At 39.0% G+C, this 22381-nt stretch overlaps 2 protein-coding genes across 3 annotated transcripts; one reads left to right on the plus strand and one right to left on the minus strand.

Moving 5' to 3' along the window:
- Nucleotides 1-403: 403 nt before the first annotated feature.
- On the plus strand, nt 404-9589 carry tmc2b (transmembrane channel-like 2b). Its single transcript, XM_086174071.1, has 20 exons — nt 404-543; nt 709-750; nt 918-1305; nt 3405-3551; nt 4154-4244; nt 4337-4418; nt 4516-4622; nt 4721-4819; nt 5262-5404; nt 5493-5640; nt 5890-6084; nt 6280-6459; nt 6695-6853; nt 7057-7185; nt 7444-7511; nt 7765-8004; nt 8478-8603; nt 9009-9087; nt 9166-9295; nt 9362-9589. Exons 1-20 carry the CDS (start codon nt 498-500, stop codon nt 9580-9582), a joined length of 2820 nt encoding a protein of 939 aa, XP_086030197.1. The 5' UTR covers nt 404-497; the 3' UTR covers nt 9583-9589.
- A 16-nt stretch (nt 9590-9605) lies between these two features.
- LOC147218619 (aldehyde dehydrogenase 1A1-like) lies at nt 9606-18652 on the minus strand. Of its 2 annotated transcripts, XM_086174069.1 has the most exons (14): nt 18578-18652; nt 17547-17701; nt 16351-16455; nt 16064-16204; nt 15847-15976; nt 15673-15734; nt 13543-13671; nt 13325-13438; nt 13111-13213; nt 12184-12368; nt 11869-12033; nt 11377-11534; nt 11149-11223; nt 9607-10902 (listed from the first exon to the last, which is right to left on the minus strand). In XM_086174069.1, exons 1-14 carry the CDS (start codon nt 18639-18641, stop codon nt 10830-10832), a joined length of 1659 nt encoding a protein of 552 aa, XP_086030195.1. In that variant the 5' UTR covers nt 18642-18652; the 3' UTR covers nt 9607-10829. The 2 variants fall into 2 exon arrangements, with proteins under 2 accessions (XP_086030196.1, XP_086030195.1); XM_086174070.1 differs by lacking the exon at nt 13325-13438 and having other exon boundaries at nt 9606-10902.
- Between the last annotated feature and the right edge of the window lie 3729 nt (nt 18653-22381).

A 22381-nucleotide genomic window follows, 5' to 3' on the forward strand; every position in this document is an offset into this window, starting at 1 on the left:
CCATGGGGATTTATTCCACTTTTAATGGTAATTTACTCTTTTACTGTATGCTGTCTCCTTTCTGGATTACAACTGAATGCTGGCTCAGGGTTTTTTTGGTGTCAAAGTCCCCTCCCTATGCTGCCACATGGTGGTGTGTCTATATGATTTCATTTATTATTTTGTATGCACTTATTCATTAAAGTTAAGGCACATAGATTGTGTGAGTAGATATTGTGTCCAAGATGGTTGTCAAGGAGCTTGGCTTTTGAACAGACCAAACACAGGCACACCTGTCCCTTGTGTGTGTGCGTTTGTGCGTGAGCGCGTGCGTGTGTGTGTGTGTGTGTGTGTGTGTGTGTGAGAGAGTGTGCTTGAACGTTGGCTTTTTGAAACAATGCCCTCACAGTATCAGCTGCTCATACTGAATGACTCAAGGATGTAGACGAGATAAAATGTGAAGAAAGCAGAAGAAGTGTCACTGGGGAATACAAGGATACATTATACCACTGAAGACGATGCCTCCAAAGAAGAGAAATGACTCAGCTGTCAAAGTTGAAGATGGTGAGAAGCTCTTGATCTTATTATTTTTGGAAGAGTCGTTCACTTCCCTTATTAATTACCACTTTAAATATTGAAATTAAGTTATTCATGCTGTAACCCGTAAACGTCAATTTCTAACAAAGATCTATCAAATACATTTGTGGCTTGCGATTTTGGTTGTTTCAGTTGGGATGGAAGTGGATGCTGTGACAGAGAGTGGAAGTGAAGGCGAGTAGATTTTATTTATGACTGATATCTCTACTTTTATGAAAACTATAAGTGCTGTATATAGATTTAATGTGCTTCAAATAAGATTAAACAATAGTATTATCACATTAGACTCTTTATTTCACAATTTCAGTTCCTTATCTGAGATGCATTTACATATGTGCTAGATGAAGCCAGGAGAAGAAGTAAAAACAGAAGAGCTAGACCGCAAAGGACAGCCAAACAAGTCAGTGACGATGAAGAAGACGATGAGGATGATGCTTCCAGAAGGAGAGGAAGAAAGAAAAAAGTCAAACGTGGGGAAAGTGAAGAAGAAGATGATGAGAATGATGAAGACAAAAAGAGTGTGAAAAGAAAAGGTTCAAAAGCCGCCAGGAAGAAAACAGCCAAAGAGGAGAGCGATGACGAGAGCGAAGAGGACAGGGGAAAAAAGAAAAATGGAAGGAAAACAGTGTCTAAAAAGGAAAAGGAGGAGCAGAATAAGGAGAAGAAAGGAAATATTAAAGGGAAAGGAGGGCAGAAGACTAAAAAGAAAAAGAATGGCAAGTTGAGCAGGTGTAGTATTCTCTGACAGTCGTCTTATCTCCCTGTACACACCCTCTCATGGGCTTTCTGCAGTCAAATACATTCAGACTCCAGCTAACAGTTGATAACAGCGTTTATCTTGGACGTACATAAATTGAGAGCCGGATATTCAGTACGAATATAAGTGATGTAGTTATTTTATTAATTCATTTGGATAATTTCACGCACGCTACATGTTTTACAAAGAAAGAAGTGTGTGTCAGTTGGCTTCAAATTGAGCTGGTGAGGCACTGACGTCATCAGTCAGATTTACAAACATATGAACTCTACGGAGTAGCTTATTCACCATTTTATTGACAGCAGTTAACGTGTTTTGTTTAAAATGTCATTTCAGTATTCTTTATATATACAGACTTTAGCATAGAAAAAAGCACATAAAAAAGAAAACGTCATTATCTCTTACCTTTACTTAAAAATGAAGTCCACGCGGGGCTGAGCAATTTTCCTTTAGCTTAGCATTGTGGATGCTGATGTTGAGTCTTTGCTGTTCATTCAAAGCCAAATCTATCCGGAACATCTCGAATGTTTTTAGCGCGATTTGACTTTAAATATGAGTGAACGACCGCTCATGTTTGATTGTCAGAAGTTGAGAAAATAATGCAGGAAAAGCATAAAAGGCGATTTCTTACTGGACATCCACACAGCCAGCCTTTTTCGAGTGTACCAATCTGTTTGAACAGACCGAGTCTTCTGTCTCCTAGTCTGAAGCTAATCCGTTAGCGCCGGCGTTGGTCTTCCCTTACTTATTATCTCCTGCTTCCACTGAAAGTCCAGTTTAGAAAATTATTTCAGATTAGCTATGTTGTCCTCCACCTTGGAAATAAAGGAAAAAATAACTGGATGGCTGCACTTCAATTGCTAACTGTTTACTGTAGCTTGCTATTGCAAATTCTGTTATTCTTTAGCCGAGTAGTAAAAAGGATCCCTGGGATCACCGGTGCCCCCCACCATGAGGCACCGTCACTGCGTGCCTCACTTAGTGTGTCTTCGCTGCCGCTTTATGATCGCTAGGCACGAGAAACACGTTATAGTTGTCGACGAAAAAAAATTATACACATCAGCTTAAGTATGGAAGTTTAGTTCCTATATTAATGTTTGAAGTGTTTGAAAATTTTAATAGAGACATCCACAGAGACAGCAATACGGTCTCAGCCGCATAGCATGGCAGCGCAGTTATGTGCTATCCATAGTGGGCTCCGCTGGCTGACGCGTCACCGCACAGCTCTTCATCATATTTAAACGCTAAATGTGATTTTTTTTCAGCAATTTTGAGAAAAAAAAACAACTAAAATGGTGAAGTTAGGTGGACAATAACTGTATAGCACAAATCACTGAATAAATAGAACCATTCAAATTATTTTTTCATTTTACTTTTTTTTCCTTCCATGATCCCAGGTGAGGCCCGGCCTCACCTGCCTCTACTGACTGCCCGTCACTGAAATTGAGTATGTAGCATTTTTCTGATATTGCTGAAAGCGTTCCACATCCAGCCATCAAATAATAAGCGCATCCTTACACTGGTCCTATTTGGGATTTAAATCCCAAGGTTGCCATGTATATGTTTGAGCCAGCTGCAGTTTGAGAAATTGAAGTCAACAAAACATAATGAAATAATTCATTGTGAAATTCACAATGGCCACAAATAAACATTATCAATACAATAATTGATAAAAGAAGGCTTATTTTTGATGATATTTAAAAGTACAATCTGTTTGACTGTGGCCTGAAATAATGAGATTTGACAACATGTAGATAAAGTAATAATATTACTTTCCCCGTGTCTCAGTGTCATGACCTCCCTTGCTCTGAACTGTTTTTAAAAATATGTAACAGATATTTACCCCATCTACCTCTTTCAACAAGAAATCTTGTTGATCTTACTGACAAAGAGCTGACCACCACATTCTCACACTTAATATGCATATTTCATCATTTTTGCAAAAGCCATGTAAAAACACAGTCCAGTTGAGGCTTTATATCTGGTGATGGAGCTGTTGCTATCAAGTATCTTGAAGTCGAGCATTATCTTGGAAAAGACATGGCATATGACTACCTTTTCCCTTTATTAGCTCTTCTTCCTCCTCTGAGTCTGAGGAAGACTCCTTGTCAGAGGGAGAGATGGCAGCCTTGAAGGAACAGGTAGAAGAGAAGAAGAAACTGATTGCAACACTAAGGAATAAACCATGGCGCATGAAGAGGAGACTTTTAATGCTCAAGTAACGAACAGCATCAAATCAGTGCTTAACTTTATCATCATTCACTGCCTGCCCAGTATAACTAATCACCAATTCTTTCACTGTTAAATAAGACAGTTATCCTGCTTTTGCATTTTTGTCTTTTTTTTTTTTTTTGTATTTTCCTTTTGGTTGGTAACTTTTCTCATTGACTAGTTCATCAAGTTCTTTCCTTTAAACCATAACACATGTCCTGTCCATGTGATGCTGATCATCCACTATTAAAACTCATCTGATGCAGCTTTTGCAGTTCATGCCCCGCTTAATAATTTAAGTAAATGAAGTAGGTAGAATGCAACTGAGAAACACACAGTCGCTAAATTGTGACATCCTTACAATAAACCACAGTGCCACAGATGCATGTCTGTGTTTTTGTAAGCAAGTGTATGTTCCTTGATGAGCATAAGAAAGTTTATCAAAAGGAGGGCAATAAAATGCCAAGTCTTTCTGCTGTCATTGTCCACACCATCGGTCACTTGACACTCTCAGACCCACCTTTACTTTCATTGACTTTCATTCATTATTATGACATGTTGGGTTTTTCTTTACTCAGTTCATCTTATACATGTTTGATTTTCAAAAAGGGATGCCCAAGAGTTTGTTGAAAAGTTTGAAGGTGCTCTTGGGAAAGGAAAAGGCAGAAAACTCTATGCATTCAAAGTCATGATGACAAAGGTAATCTAACTTGGCTGTCTGTTAAAGTTCCACTGAAACAAATTTATCATGCTGACAAGGAGGAAAATGAAATTCAAACTTGTTTTCCCCAGAAATTGATAAAGTTCAAACGTGACTTTGACAACTTCAAAACAGCTTGTATTCCCTGGGAAAGAAAGATCAAGGAAGTGGAAAGTTAGTACTTGATTTGAAAATAATAGGGAATTTGAAATAACCTTGTTTTTTCTTTTAACTGAATTTATTGAGTCCTTTTCACTGTTTCCACTCACAGGTCACTTCGGGTCATCTGTGGCATCCTATTTCATATTTTTAAGGTGGATGTATGGTCTGAATATGGTTTTATTTGGATTCATGTTTGGCCTGGTAGTCCTGCCAGAGGTACAGTAAAAGTTTTTTTTACGCTGGTTATACAATGAAATCTGATCATTAATGAAGCAAATATTTCATTAACATCCATCTTTCTCCCCTGTGTTTAGCTCCTAATGGGTCTTCCTTATGGCTCTATTCCCAGGAAAACTGTGCCCCGAGAGGAGCAAGATAAAGCCATGGACTTTGCTGTGCTCTTTGATTTTGGTGTGAGGATCTTAGCTCTGTTTGTAACTCTGAATGAACATGTAACATTTAAGCTCCAACGTGACAGAAACCACTAAGAGAGTTCATTCTCTTGAAAACTAAAGCAAAAAACAGACACCTTGAAATACTTTTAGGCCTCGGGTAAATTGATTAACTGGCAAAGAAATGAAAAACATTGGCACAAATTGATCATTTTTATATTGCCAATACTAATAAAAGAAATGTTTACTTCTCTAAGGAATACAGTTGAGATCTTTAGCTTTTGTCTTGTGGTGCTCAAAGTGCCAAAAATTGTGCAATGATAGTAATTGGATTGATACAGGATATTTTAGGCATTTTTAGGCATTTGGAAAGTAGATCTTTTAAATAAGGTTGGACTGTCCCTGTTGGTAATTTCATGATGTATAATCTTGCATTATTCTGACTTTTACACCACATTAACAGGGTTTCTGCAAGTACTCTTTTTTGTTCTATGGGTACTACAACAACGACAGAACGATCGGACTGCTGAAATTCAGACTCCCTCTGTCATATCTGCTAGTGGGCGTTGGCATCTTTGGCTACAGCCTCATGGTTGTCATTAGAACGTATGCAAGACACACATACACACACACACACACAGAACTGCAGACTTGTTGACACACATGCTTCATTAAACCTTCTTTTCATTTGCAGGATGGCTCGTAACTCAAATGAAGGAGGGGACGGGGCAGAGGAAGGAGAGTTCACCTTCAGCTGGAAAATGTTTACTAGCTGGGACTTTCTGATTGGAAACCCAGAGACCGCAGACAATAAGTATGCTTCCATCACCACCAGCTTCAAGGTGTGTGTGTACATATACATATACATATACATATACATATACATATACATATACATATACATATACATATACATATACATATACATATACATATACATATACATATACATATACATTGATTGATTGGTTTAAATTGTATCAATTGATTCCCGTCACTAAAACACATGATTTAAATTAAGACAGTTCAGTGATGGAGATTTAAATTCGCTATGGAGCACAGAGGAATTTGTCATCTGTCTGATCCTGCAGGAGTCCATTGTTGATGAACAGGAGAACCAGAAGGATGAAAATATCCATCTTCGTCGTTTCCTGAGGGTTCTTGCAAATTTTCTCATCCTATGCAGCCTAGGGGGCAGCGGCTATCTCATTTATTTTGTTGTGAAACGCTCGCAGGAGTTTGCAAATATGGATAATGAAGATCTCTCTTGGTTTGAAAAGAATGAGGTAGGTCCACATGTAATTTCTCTGCAATGAGTTTTATTGTTATTATTATTATTATTATTATTGTTATTATTATTATTATCATTAATATTGTTATTATCATTACTGATAAACCACAATAGGAGATAATGGAACGTGGGAAATTTGTGGGATGAAAAGTAGTTAATAAAGGGCCCCTGATTTTTTATAATCTATCAGGTGGAGTTTGTGATGTCATTATTGGGGCTGGTCTGTCCTCCTCTCTTTGAAACCATTGCTGAACTGGAGGACTATCATCCTCGAATTGCCCTCAAGTGGCAGCTTGGCCGCATCTTTGCCCTCTTCCTGGGAAACCTGTACACCTTCCTCTTTGCACTGTTTGATGAGGTTACTGCAAAGGTATGGCAGATGTATACCCTGCAATGTAAATAGATATTTCCTGTATTTTCACAGACAGGTGTATGCATTCTAATTAAGCAGCAAATATCTAATTATATCAGGTGCTGTTATGCCCGGAGTTATGCTCAGATTAATGCAAAAGCTAAAACACCAACATTTATTTCCTCGAATGTTGTAACTGTGCATACTGACCTACATGATCAACCATGATCGAACAGGTATTTCCTGTTTTTAGTTGGAGAGTGAAAAATCGATTAAGAATGCCACAGAATGGGCCTTGGCTCAGTACTACACCAACTACAGCTCCCACTTCAACACCACAGATGTGCCTCCTCCAAATGTCCATCCTGCAGATGTCATCAGAGGACCCTGCTGGGAGACTGCCGTTGGAATAGTCAGTGGGGGTATTCTGATGTAACACATTATGTGGATGCATTTTATATCTGACATAAAATGTTAAGTTTCATTTCTGACATTCATTTAGTTGTCCATGATCCACTTTTAAGCCAAAAATAAAGGTCTTTCCTCATTGATCTGTCTGTATCCACCTCACATTTCATTGTTCTTTTCATACGATGTGGCTTTTTTTGGTCTTAGGAATTTGTGAAGCTGATTGTATCAGACATGCAAGTAAACTATTTGACCATCCTGATTGGGGACTTTCTGCGCGCAGTAATTGTACGCTTCCTTAACTACTGCTGGTGCTGGGATCTTGAGGCTGGATTTGTGAGTCATACAGCTAAATATCACTTTGACAATCTTGTTTGTTCTTAAAAAAACAGAGTTCCATACTGGAGTTGAGGGAGAACAGCACAGGCCTCTCTGGCACAACATATGATCCCACCAAGTGAAGCACAACACTGCATTGAGAACTTAATTACAGTGAGAGACAACAAACACACAGAGAGGAAAGAAGGCAAAGTGGTATCAACTTGGGTTTTATTTATTCAGGTGAACCCACTAATCATTTTGTGTTTATTCCAGCCTTCATATGGAGAGTTTGACATCAGTGGAAATGTGCTGGGCCTGATCTTTAACCAAGGAATGATATGGTGAATTATCTTCACTCTGCATGCTTGTTTTTGTTTTGCTCCCTTTGCCTGTGGTGGCTCACTTACCGGATTAATAGTTGACAGAGAAATGAAGTTTCAAGTGTTTTATTAACTGTTACATTGACAATCTGTCTGCATACTAATCAACGACATTGAATAATGAATTAAAGTCATAAGTAATGACCGAGGGGTAATGAGGAGTATACAGTGTCTTGATCTCAGTTACATTGCTGACAGCGCTGTCCTTCCTCAGGATGGGAGCATTTTACGCTCCAGGCCTGGTGGGTCTGAATGTTTTGCGCCTCCTGTGTTCGATGTATTACCAGTGCTGGGCAGTGATGTCCTGCAATGTTCCTCATGAGCGAGTCTTTAAAGCTTCAAGGTCAAACAACTTCTACATGGGCCTGCTGCTGCTTGTGCTTTTCTTAAGCCTACTCCCAGTGGTCTATACCATAATGACCTTGTCTCCATCCTTCGACTGTGGGCCATTTAGGTCAGTAACGTATAGCTGGACTTTAATAGGGTGGCATTTCGAAGCTCTGAGAGCCGAGTAACGATATGTAGAAAATAATTTCATTCCTGTAAAAATCAGAGGTGTCACACTGTTTGACAAGACTTTCAGTCAACATAGGATGCAGATGAGATTCTACTATATTTTTACCAACAAATGAAAGCAATGTGATATAACTTGCAAACATCTTTTCTTTATGGACATACCATATTTTTACAGAAAAAAGCAGTTGGGAGAAACTGCATAGAAAGAAAATGGAATGTAGTGTATCGGTGCACTCTTTTGGGTGAAGCGAGTATTACAACAACAAATGCAAGAAAATGTCTTTCTAAAAAACAATTAGTTGCCACTCAGGATTTCCAGTTAAATGATTGTCATTGAATCAGTCTTTTGATGATTGACAAAAACATTGGGTGATCCATCACTAAAAGAAATTTCATCATGTTTTCTCTCAGCGGCCAAGAGAAGATGTATGATGTAGTCATGGAGACCATAGAGCAGGACCTACCAGCCTTTATTGGGAATATTTTTACGTATGCCACGAACCCAGGATTAATCTTGCCTGCCGTTCTTCTCATGGTGTAAGTATCGTTGGAACATAGAATTTTGTTATTGAACGTTCATCAGGTCAGTAAACCCTCTTTTAATCTGAATTGCCATAGAATCTATTGAAAAAGGGTGTGTCCAACTGATACAAATAGGTACCACTGGTGTCAGGATACATAAAGTATGTATTATCATTTAAAAAGCAGAGGTGCAGTATTTTTTGGCAGATGTTATTCTTGATCTTTGGGAAGAGGCCTTGCATTTAAAAATCATCTCCAGCACAATACATTTCACAAATCTGTCATTTTGGCCTCAATTTCACTTTATCTTTGGTTCTTTAAAAGGGGTTAATGAAACTGCAGAAGACATATGTGTCTACTGTAGTGCACGTTGTAATCTATGCAGTTGCTTGTTACTTATCAAAATTATATTGTACATAGGTTGGCCATCTACTATCTAAATGCAGTGTCAAAGGGATACCAACAAGCAAATGTGGACCTTAAACGGAAAATGCAAATGGTTGGTATCAACTCTGGAGATGAATCGGTTGCTTCTTTTCAGTTGAATTGACAGTCTGCGTGTCGGTTTACATTTCAGGCTCGCGACGAAGAGAAAAACCGCAGGAACAACAAGGACAGTACCAACCAAGTCATGAAAGACTTGGAGGATCTGCTGCCAGACAAGTCCTTGATTCCACCTCCCACTGACTTGGAGCCAGCCCCGGATGGTAAAAACACGCACACACACACACATTTTCTCTCACATTATCCATCTTATCATTTTTTTATTGCAGATGTCGTTGTCGAGAAACCCGGCAAGTCCCCAAAACAGAGGCCACGTGCTGCAAATGGGAAAGGAGTAAATCTGCAAAAAGATGTGTCCCTGGCTGCCCAGAATCCTAGAGGGCCGGTGACTCGGGCCCCAGGGGGGAGAGGAAGGCCTCCTGGAAATGCCAGGGGGCCTCAACCCGGACCCGGCAGGGGCAGAGGCCGAGGGGGGCCTCCAAAACAATGAGTTTAAACATAATTACGACAATGAAGACAGAAGAAGTGAGAAACAGAGGAAGCGGGGAATGTAATGATTGTAGAATTGATTATTTCAGACATACATTAACACATAGGTTTATCTTTAATCTTAGAAGCAAATAGACCGATGATTGACATGTCAGTGGTTGTTTTCAAGTTTAATTATGATGAAATGAAATGACAATCTCATATTTGATAACATATTTGATATACAGTGGGACTATTTGCAGATTTTCCACTGGCTTTGTTTTCAGTGTGAGTAAAATGTGCTTATTAACAAACTCTATACAACCTGCACCAAGAGCTTGGAGACGATATTGTTTTTCACCGCTGTCTCATGTCACTGATTGACATTCATGTCAAAAATGGCTTTTCAAAAAAAACACAAAACAAAAACTCAAAATTTCAAACAGCATTTGTAGGGTATTGTCAACCAAAGAAAGTAAATTGGATGGTGACATTTGTTATTGGATTTAAGCCACTTGGTTGTGATTTTAAAGGGAACACCAGATTCAACTTTTTGAAAGTTTAATGTTTAGCAAAATAGAATATATCAGTTAGTAGCAGCAGTTTTGAAATATCATGACCATTTTACTATATAAGCAACTAATTTTGACATATTCAAAGCTCTTTACCAATGAAAGTATTCAAAATGATCACTGAAGTGTTTTTTATTTTCCACAATGGCACTCATTATCACACGCCCTTAAGTAATGTGTAACAATATCATCATTAACCCTCAAGTAAATGTCACAATGTCCACATCTCTGTGATGTTTTAGTTGATTCTGAGGTAAAAAAGAAAAAGAAAAAGAAAGAAAAGACATAACATATAGAACAATTATATCCGGCGTCAGCATATGTAGTACATATTTACTATCAGTGCAATGTTTACTGGTTGTGGGTATGGCCTGACATCATTATCGATTTCATTTGGAAATCCTTGCAAATATGTTGTACACCACCTTTTTATTTTTTATGACACCTATTAAAGTAATTCATTCTGATGTTTAAGTTATATTAAGATTGTGATTTGTGACCAGTGACAAATGATAAGTTTTGGCTGGCATATGTTTGATCGACATATCTCAAAGTGTCCTGTGATGGTAAAGCATGTCCGAGATAGTGAACTGCATTATATCTATATCAATGGAGTGAAACTAAATAAATGACGCTGCATGATTGTTACAAAAGTCAGAGCAATATAAAGAAATCTCTATCTGTTGAAATGACACAATTATGAAGTCTTCTGTGAGATTTTGATAGTTACTGCCTTGACTTCTGTGTATTCCTGAAGAGCATACTCCCCTCTGTGAAAAAACAAGAAAAAAAGAAAAGAAAAATTAATCAAAGAAAGTGCTCTATGCAGCGGGTTCTAACATTTGCCTGTCAACAGCTATCAAAAGTCCTCACACACAAATTCCAACAACTCCGAAATGAATTAGTGTTTGATCAGGTTAACTTTGTTGTTTGCCTGTCTCACATACACACAGAAACCTTTTTTTTATTAAGCTGGGAGACAAAAACATGAAAGAGCATTTGGGACTTTTACTCACAGCTCCCTCCCATTTCCAGACATCTTGAAACCTCCGAATGGACACTGAACACTCATAGCGTTATAACAGTTCACCCTGGGAAGAGCAAACATGTTTCAAATTATTAAAGATTGTTCCCCTTTCATTTAATGAGGCATTCAATGATATGGAAAAATACAATACCCCAACCGGGACCTTAAATTAATTTTATGGTGGAGTGCTGATTCCCAAGATTACTTTAATTCCTACCAGACCATGCCAGCCTGCAGAGCAGATGATAATCTGAGGGCTTTGTCAATGTCATTAGTGAATACTCCAGCTGCCAGGCCATAGTGGGTATCATTGGCTCTTTGGATGACTTCATGAATACTATGGAAACACATGATCTGCTGCACTGGACCAAATATCTGGAAAAGCATATGAGGATAAAGCCTTGGTGTAAGAACAGAAGCACAAAACAGTGGATCCATTAAAAAAAAAGGTAGACAATATATTAGAAATTCTTTTTTTTTTTTTTTTTTTTTTTTTTTAAATATATTGAGTATTAATTAAAATGATGGCTTGGTCTGAGATACCAAAAAATTTGGAATCGTAAGCAAAAAAAATGTATTTCTGAAGGAACCAAAATTTTGCTGCTCTACACTTCAAATCAAAATGTAGTTTTCTTGTATTGTATGTATTCATAGATTAAACCAGATAAAAAATTGTCCTTTTGTTTCGTGTTTATGACACACACTTTACCTCTTCTTTAGCAATTCGCATATTGTCAGTGACGTTTGAGAAGATGGTGGGCTCTATGAAAAGTCCCTGCTGACCCCATGCTGAACCTCCACACTCCAGAGTTGCTCCCTCCTGTTTTCCACTCTCTATTAGCTCCATTATCTTGTCAAAATGCTTCTGGTCAATCTGCAGGACACAAACTTATAAATCAAACTTTCATCCTGTGTTTTAGCACTTTGAGAGAATACATGGAGGGGTCGAGATCAAAAGAAATAAATCTGCTTCCCGCTGACTAATCAGACACTCAGTTGATAAACTAATAAGACAGGTATGTACTTGCGGTCCCTGGTCCACCCCTGGGAGCAGTGGGTTTCCCAGGACTTTGGATCTGGCCTTCTCCACACTGCGAAGGACAAATTCCTTATAGATTGGTTCCTCTACAAACACCCTGGATCCAGCCAGACAGCACTGCCCCTGGTTAAAGAACAGTCCGCTGTGGGCCTGCTCCACAGCATACTCCACTGCAAACCCCACATCAACACATGATGTTGTCTGAATTTTATCATGTTGACTTATTGAATTCAAAATCACTATGAAATAAATCATAGGTGTCAAACTCTGGCCCACGTGCCAAATTTGGCCCGCATTGTAATTATATTTGGCCCGCAAAGCCATACCAAATGACTATTAGAGCTGGCCTGCCGATATTGTCTACAGTGCATATGTGGCTAATTCTACAAGTCCCAGAATTTTCTGCTGGTGTTTTGGCACAAACATCACAACAGGACCCATAAACACCCTCTCCTCTGTTTACAGTAGTCATAGCGACCTTATGCTAATACTGGCACCCTGCTACTTAGACAGAAAACAGGATTTTCCATGTTTGCAATATTAAGTTATATATTGTATAGTATTAAGCTATGCTTGTTCCATATTTAGTTTGTAAGCATAACTTGTTTTTGGGTCCATATGAAAAGATTCGTTGATATATCGGGAGGAAGATTTTTTTCAATAACTACTTTGTCCCAGTTTTGAATTTTGGCCCACTGTGTATTTGAGTTTGACACCCCTGACATAAATGGTTATCAGTACTGTAAAATGTACAAAAAAAAAAAGAAATCCATGAATATTTTCCTTTAAGCACACCAATTTTTAACAAATGTAAATGCTTATGTATTCTTAACGACCAAGCATACAGTGCAACAATTTAAAATGTGGTTTGTGATTTAATTCAGCTTTGTACCTGCTGAATGAAATACTCACAGTCACAATCTGCAAAAACAATATTTGGGTTTTTTCCACCCAGTTCAAGAGTCACACGTTTCAGGTTGCTGTCACCTGCAGCCTTCTGGATGAGTTTCCCAACCTGGCAACCATATTAAAATACACAGTTACTCCAGAGGAAATGCAAGTATTGATCCATACAAAGGGCATGAATAGTGGGGAAAAATAGTCCCTTATTTCAGATGATACTAACAGCTGTAGATCCAGTGAAGGCTACTTTGTCAATATCCATATGGTGAGCAATAGCATGACCTGCTGTGTGACCATATCCTGGCACCACATTCACAACACCTGGGGGAAAGCCTGCCTGAAAACATCCACTGATAAGGAAGAGGAAAGAAATAGAAAAATATACAGCACACAAAAGGTTTATGGAAAACTCTGCATCATATCAGTATAAGTCTCTCTTACCTCTTTTATGAGCGCGGCCATGTAGAGGGCAGATAATGGGGTCTGTTCCGCTGGTTTGATGACTACAGTGTTACCGCAGCACAGAGCTGGAGCAATCTTCCAGGCAAACATCATCAGAGGGAAGTTCCACTAGCAAAAAAATGCAAGCAGACATGGGTCTGTCGCTAAACTATTCTTTATGGAGCATTTTTGTCACCTAAATAGATAATTGTAATTTCAAGACGACTAACTAGAAAAGTTGATGTTTACATGATAACACTGGATTCATTGACTATTTGGGAAATACCAGGATCTCTACTGGCTCAACTTGTTCATATGTACCGCACCCGCAGAACATAGGGACTAGTATGAGGACACAGTTTTGGGAAAATTTGCTGTTTTAAGAAAATATCAAGAGCCATTATGATATGACATGGAGAGTGCTCACGAAAAAGGGTTCGTTACCCCTGCATTCTAAAACAGGAAGGGGAAATCACTAGTTTCATGAACAATGAACATTGTGTGGATCATAAATCATCAGAGGTTATTAAAACTTGGATTTATAGTGGTCACCAAAAGTAATCAAGGTTCTGTTATTAAGTCCACATAAAAAATATTCAGACAGGCCACAATAGAACTGCAACAACTCTTTTCTAGGAAAGCTGCTGTCTTCAACTGTAACTACCTCTCTCCCCAAAAATGGGTAAATGAAAGGTGGACTTTGAAAACTGGCTGTTTCAAGACAGGTATATGTATAGTATAAGTATATGTTCGCGGAGAAAGCAGCAACACTTCTGATACTGCGCAGTGGTAGATTTTTATCCGTGGAGTGGACTCAGATCTCTGCAAAAGAGAGGAACTTTTGGGGTTATGATCAATGCATGGCACAACTATGAGGAAAGAAGGAGATCTTTGAAGCGGTATGCAGATGCATGAATGAAATGAGCCTGCCTTGGGATAAACTTGAGGCACTGAAAACAGATGGAGTGCAGCTTTGGTGGCATGTGGCGGCATGCGGCTTCGGTGGTTACCGAGGCGAAAACTCGGCTGTGGGAGGACTTTGGGGAGACCATGGAGAACGACTTCCAGTGGGCATTGAGGAGATTCTCTGAGAACCTCCACAAACATCTTGGGGTCTTGTTCACAAGGTCGACAGGCAGATCGGTGTGGCATCTGCAGTGATGCAGACTCTGTGCTGGTCTGTCGTGGTGAAGAGGGAGCTGAGCCATCAGGCGAAGCTCTCAATTTAATGGTTGATCTACATTCCCATCCTTACCTATGGTCACAAGCTATGGGTAGTGACCAAAATAATTAGATTGCAGATACAAGCGGCTGAAATGAGTTATCTCCGCAGGGGTGTCTCTCCCTTAGATATAGGGTGTGAAGTTCAGTCATCAGGGAGGAGCTCTGAGTAGAGCTGCGGGAGGTATTCCGCGCATGTCCATCTGGGAGAAGACCACAGGGAAGACCCAGGAAATGCTGGAGAGACCATGTCTCCCGGCTGGACTGGGAACGCCTTGGGGTCCCCCCAGAGGAGCTTGGGGGAGAGGGAGGTCTGATTTTCACTGCTACGGCTGCACCCCTGCGACCCGACTCCAGATAACCAGGGGAAGATGAATGGATACTATACTTGAGTTCAAAATTGAGTTTGTACTTGAGCTTTCTGATGTTTAGACAAAAATTACATCTATCTATCTATCTATCTATCTATCTATCTATCTATCTATCTATCTATCTATCTATCTATCTATCTATCTATCTATCTATCTATCTATCTATCTATCTATCTATCTATCTATCTATCTGTCTGTCTGTCTGTCTGTCTATCTATCTATCTATCTATCTATCTATCTATCTATCTATCTATCTATCTATCTATCTATCTATCTATCTATCTGTCTGTTTGTCTGTCTGTCTGTCTGTCTGTCTGTCCGTCCATCTATCTATCTATCTATCTATCTATCTATCTATCTATCTATCTATCTATCTATCTATCTATCTATCTATCTATCTATCTATCTATCTATCTATCTATCTGTGTAAATAATGCTATTCTTATATTCTGTGAGACATTAGCAAACTCAACCTCTGTTATTCTACATATCTACATATACTTGTGCACTTATTTTTTTTGAATATTACTGTACTCACAGGAATAATTTGGCCACACACTCCAATGGGCTCATGACGCGTGTAGGTAAAATACTCTCCATCTGTAATTGAAGTTGTTTGAAACCAAATGTGTTACAATGCTAAACACAATTGGCTTCAATGGAAAACCTCTTGTTTTATAAGTGTGAGGCTGGAAGCAGGTATGGAACTCACCCACAGGTATGGTTTTGCCATGAATCTTGTCTGCCCAACCACCATAATATCGCAAGGTTTTGATTGTCGCCATAAGGTCCACGAAATATGCCATAATAAACACTTTACCAGTGTTCAGAGCCTCCAATGACTAGAAAAAAGTACAGTCATTGTTACACAAAGGATACATCATTTTTCAACTTTTTTGAACTGTCAACATGAAATTTTTCTATCTCACTGCCAGTAAAAGATGATCTCGTTCCACCAAGTCAGCAAGTCTGTTAAGAAGTCGACCGCGTTCTGATGCGTCCATTGTTTGCCATGGCGACCCCATCTGAAAGGCGGCCCTGGCACTCCTCACTGCTTTGTTAACATCCTCCTTCAAAATGTTTAAAATATCTGTTTCACTAAGGCAGATTGGAAGCTCTCTAAAAAGCTTCTCTCTAAAAAGTAATGTAACAATTTCATTTTTGCTGCTCAAGAAAGGAAAGGATCTGGTCAATCTGTGATGTAAAAAATACATACAGTGTCAGCCTCCTGTACTTCACACAGCAATTCTCCTGTTGCAGGATTAAACACAGGGATCGTCCTCTCACTGCTCGACTTGTGCCACTCATTACTGATAAACAACTAAGATTGCACAAACGACAAAGCACAAAAAAAGTCTTTGATTACATTTTTCTTACATGTGCTAGTTCTCCCATTGCTATTGTCATAAAGCAGATCATAAGGGTCAGCAAGTCTGTTTGATGGATATATTCACAAACTGCAGCACTTTGCCTGCTTGATGTTTTTATGACATGCACCTGTAGGCTGGAAACAGAGTAGACTCTAGTTGAATTTGGGAAGGTTTTATTTAACTGTCCATCCATCCATTAATCTATCCTTTATTAATCCCCATGGGGAAATAGTTCTCTGAAATTAACCCAATAAGGACGACCCATGAGTAGTAGGCATGCCGACAACAAGGTGCATTTCCTCATCATGAAGGACCCAAACTACAAAATAACTTTCATATTTAGCTCACATATAACAGAACCAATTAGCGAAGGGTTGAATGATATTTAAATACAGACACACGCACACACACACACACACACACACACACACACACACACACACATACATACATTAATTGCAACTGTTTTCAAAGTCATAGGAAAATGCAAATCACTGCAAATTATCTTTTAATTGTGATACTAATGATCATCAAATCATTCAAGGAATAGGAGATAATATATAAGTGATTTTAAAATACTTGTAAAGAAATTAATTTGAAAGAACTTATGTATAAACTGCAAGAATTTGAGTGAAGTAAAATAAATTAGAAATTGTGTAATATCGGCTAGAAGCAAAGAAACTAAAAAATCTAATAATGTGAATAGATATTAACTTACTAAAATTTTTTTTCAGATAAGATTCATTTCAAATCATTGAAATAAAAATGAACGGAACTTCTCATTATGTAGAAGATACACTCCATTATTTAAGTGCATTATATATCTGACATTGTATTTTCTGTATCAACAGAAAAAAAAAGAAAAATATCTTTATTAAAAATGGTTCTCTGAATAATTCTTCTCCATTTCACTCAGTGCCACTCTTTTGGGTAAATTTCTGCAGATAATATAACTATATCTTAATCTGCATCTTTCCACTGCATGCCTTTTCTGATTCAGGTTTTCTCTGATTTGTGACCTCAGGCTCTTGGTTCAGCCTACCTTGGTGTGCTCAATGGGGGGGTCTGGGTTTGGTTTGGGTAGATCCCACGTGCCAGGTCCATCTTCATGCTGCATTTTGGAGTCCTGATTTGAACCCTGATGGTTACGTCCGTTACCCGACTGCAGCTCATGGTTGCTGCGGGCATGCTTTCCTTCTGTAGAAGATAAAATGAATGCAATTGATGATATATTTGCAGCTATTGGTCACACTTCCCATGTCAGTGAAGGTTGAAATGTGATAGTTAATTTCTAGGCCACACAATGAGAATGGTTCTGTTCACTTTTCATTATAACTCAGCACATAATATACCAGTCTAGCTTACTCAAGTAGAGCCAAAGTAAGCTTTGGCAAAGTAATCAAAGATTTAAGGTTCATCTGAGCCATAGAATGGATTAACCTTGTGCTCATAAAAGCAGATATTCAGTCACTTACTGTGTATCCCATTTGTATGAAGCCTCAAAGTTTTTATCCTAAAATGGCTCAATTAACAAATGACAACAACAAAAATAATAATAGTAATAATAATAATGCTAATAATAACAACAACAATATAATAATAATAATAATAATAATATAATCATAATCATAATAATAATAATAAAAAAACAAAAAGCAGACAAAGACACTTTACAATGAATGTTCACACATATTCAACCTGCTTATAGTGTTCTTTGTATAGCCAAGTACATTTCTAACTTGAGCAAATTTGAAATGGAATTCAAAAGGATTTAAATATTTGCATTTGGTATTTTCATATACTTGGTATACTCCACTTATTGCTGTACTAGATTATTCTGTTTAAAAAAAAGTGCATTTCTCAGAGGACATAGAAAATCTTAAATGCTTTGAATGACAAAGTTGTCCCGTCTTTACATTTTACATTGCATATTTAGTCAAGTTAAACCTCGATTGTAACAGGAAATATCTTCATAGACGCAAGATGCCTAAAAAAATGAACCTTTTTATTATTATGGGCAAGTACTCAGGTGTTGAAAGCTCTATAAAATGAAAATGTTGGAAGTGGCTTTACCTGCGGAGGATGCTGGAGAGGCTCCTGCCGTCTGGCGGTTGCTTGCCGCTCCGGTCACAGGCATGTTGGAGATGCTCTCTGTCACACTGTGTCGGGGTGGAAAAGCCCAGCACTGCTTTATATACCTGACCCCCCTCCGATGGGAAACACAGCTCAGACTCCGTGTCGGTCGTCTGGGTGATGCTGAACGCGCTAAACTTTGGGCGGAACCGAAACGCAGCTCGTCCGGAAAGGCGCGCTGTTGAGATTAATTTATTTGATACATAACAACGTCAATAAGCACTTAATTTTGCTTTTCCACGTTAATATATGATACGGATGAACGTCAATAGACATATTTTATGTCGTCTGGTGTGTTTGAGCAAATCAGCCAACTCAATCACTATGAAAATTGCATATTTGTGTTGCTGTAATAGAGAGCAGATGAGCAACATGAAGTAATCCTGCAAGAAGGAATGTGATTCATCTTCTATTACTAAAGAGTATAATTCACTCATGTTGGATTACAACTGCGGTGATGTGCATACAAATATTACACATTACCTGAGTTGTTAAGAGTTTGTTTACATGCTTATTCACATTTATAAGTTTTACATATAAATGTTTATATAATGCAGCCTCAGGGGGGCACAGGCCAGTGCCTCCCTGAGCCGGTCCCAAGCCTGGATAAATGCAGAAGGTTGCGTCAGGAGGGGCATCTGTTGTAAAAAATTGTGCCGAAACCAAATATCCGAATCAAACCTAAGAATCTCATACTGGATCGGCCGAGGCCATTGGTGCCGATGAACTATGGGGTACTAGTAGAAACTGGGCTACTGTGGGTTGAAGTAGAAGAGGACGAAGGTGTGTTCGGAAACACAGAGACAAGAGGAAAGGCAAGAATCTAAGACTGAGAGTTTGGACTTTGAATATCAGGACTATGACAGGAAAAGGTAGAGTTGGTCGATTTGATGCAGAGAGGGAAAGTGGATATACTGTGTGTCCAGGAGACCAGGTGGAAAGGTAGTAACGCTAGACGGTTAGGAGCAGGTTTTAAGTTGTACTATCATGGTACTGACAGAAAGAGAAATGGAGTAGGAGTTATCTTGAAGGAGGAGTTTGTTAGGAACGTTCCGGAGGTGCAAAGAATGTGGGATAGACTTATGAGTCTGAAACAGGAAATTGAAGGTGTGATGCTCAGTGTTGTTAGTGGCTATGCCCCGCAGGTAGGATGTGAGTTTGAGGAGAACGATAAATTCTGGAATGAGCTAGATGAAGTGATGCAGAATATCCCCGGAAATGAGAGAGTGGTGATTGGTGCAGACTTCAGTGGACATGTTGGTGAAGGTAATAGAGAGGATAAAGAAGTGATGGGCAGATTTGGTATACAGGATAGGAACGCAGAGGGACAGATGGTGTTAGATTTTGCGAAAAGGACGGAAATCGCTGTAGTGAACACTCTTTACTAGAAAAGACAGGAACATAGGGTAACTTATAAGAGTGGAGGTATGAGTATGCAGGTTGACTACATCTAGTATAGATGAGGTAACCTGAAAGAGATCAGTGACTGCAAGGTAGTTGTAGGTGAGAGTGTAGCCACAGCATAGGATTTCAGGGAGGAGTTGAGAAAGGCTCTGGGTGGTCAGGGAGAGCTTCCAGATGACTGGACAGCTGCAGCTAATGTGATCGGGAGACAGGTATGAGAGTACTTGGTGTATCATCTGGAAGGAAAGTAGATGAGGGGACTTGGTGGTGGAATGAGAGTAGAGTATATACAGAAAAAGTGGTTGGCAAAGACGAAGTGGGACACTGATGGGACTGAAGAGAACAGACATGAGTACAGCGAGATATGGGGGTTAGGTAAAGATAGATGTAGCAAAGACAAAACAAGGGGTGTATGATGACTTGTATGCTCGGTTGAACAGTAAGGAGGGAGGGAAGCAGCTTGGAGTGGGTGGAGAAAAGTGTCAGAGGTACAGTTGTCTGCGATATAAGACTATCAGTAAGAATTAAAGGAAAGGTGTACAAGACAGTGGTGAGACCAGCGATGCTTTACGGCCTAGAAACACGATGATGAAAGATAGGAGGCAGAGCCGGAAGTCGCAGAGATGAAGATGTTGAGGTTCTCTTGGGAGTGATGAGGGTTGATAGGATTAGGAATGAGTCCATCAGAGGAACAGCACATGTTAGATGTTTTGGAGAGAAGATCAGAGAAGCCAGACTGAGATGGTTTGTTCATTTTTGGAGGAGAGATAGTGAATATATTGCTAGACGGATGCTGGAATTGGTGCTACTAGACAGGAGGTCTCAAGGAAGATCGAAGAGAAGATTTATGGACGTAATGAGAGGATAGGAAGGTAGTTGGTGTGAGAGAAGAGGATACAGAGAATAGGGTTAGATGGAGAAGGCTGATTCATTGTGGCGACCCCTGAAGGGACAAGCCAAAAGGAAAAGAAGAAGAAGATGTAAACGTTAATATGTATTACTTATAAATGGGAATAAGCATTTATTCATGCTTAATGAATAAATGCGTAAAATATGACACCCTTTACATTTGTTGTGGTTTGTTCCGTCATGACAGAAGGAGAGGGATGTACACATATGCATGTCTATTAATTTATTAAACAAAATGATGTGCAGACCACTAAATAGATTAATTTGACATGAGTGCAGTTCCATTTTCACATTGTTCCTTCAAATTTTTGTGCCCCATAATACGGCATTGGTCAGTAGTTGTGGAATTATTTCAATTCTCCCCTTTATTATAAGTAGACACACCTCATATAAAACATAATACATTAGTTGACTGGAGGAACAATATTCAAGTTTTCCTTAAAATGTCAAAAGTAATAGTAATCCTTGTGCTGTCGAATTGTCACCCTTATTTGACCTTATTGACCCCCAATAGCCCCTCAGGAACAAATAATGTTTTTCTGACTCTGATACTATTTAGATAGAAGCTCCTTTGAGTCATAATATTGCTGTGGAAATATGCCGCCTGTAATGCATTTCAGTACTATAGATATTACGGACTAACGTCACATACTTTATTGGTGTTTACTGTGGAATGTCAGGAGATGCTTCAACCAGTCAGATGAGAAGGGAAAAATCTTCATGGAGAGAAACCAAGTCCAATTACCGCAATAATATTTGACAGATATTGGTCGGAACGTGGATGATTGAGAACCTTCACAGAAACAATACATGCCCATTTATGATCAGGAAGGAGGGAGATACGGTGCACAATATTAGATTTTTTCATTTATATATTACTTGAGTCTGCCTCTTCTTCTTCTTTTCCTTTCTGCTTTTGCTTTCAGGGGTCGCCACAGCTGATCACCCTGCTCTTCCTAACACCTTTTCTCTGTACCCTCTTCTCTCACACCAACTAACTTCATGTTCTCTCTCACTATATCCATAAATTTTCTTTTTGATTTTCCACAAGACCTCCCGTCTGGCAATTCTATCCCTTTCTTCGACCGATATATTCACTTTCCCTACCCTGTACATGACCTAACCGTCCCAGTCTGCTTACAACATGTTTAAAACCCACAAAAAAGTTACATTTACTGTTTTTCAAAGGAATTCCCCATGACCTACTACTAGAGAATGTGTTATAAACTTAGACACTGTAACCACAACTGTTGACCAGCCTCCGCTATCCGTATTTGTTTCTGTCCACAAATTGCTTTTAACACAGTTTTGTGCTACCATCATGTTTTTACTGTCTGAGTTGGTCCATCCAGGAGGCAGTACACATAATTGGGAAGATGTTTGCTTTGATAAAGGGCCTCCTGCTGCTTCACTGTCTCCCAGAAACAATGT

The sequence above is a fragment of the Fistularia commersonii genome, chromosome 26, assembly GCF_037954325.1.
Source record: "Fistularia commersonii isolate RoL2024-O1a breed Wild chromosome 26, RoL_Fcom_v1.0, whole genome shotgun sequence".
Taxonomy (NCBI): domain Eukaryota; kingdom Metazoa; phylum Chordata; class Actinopteri; order Syngnathiformes; family Fistulariidae; genus Fistularia; species Fistularia commersonii.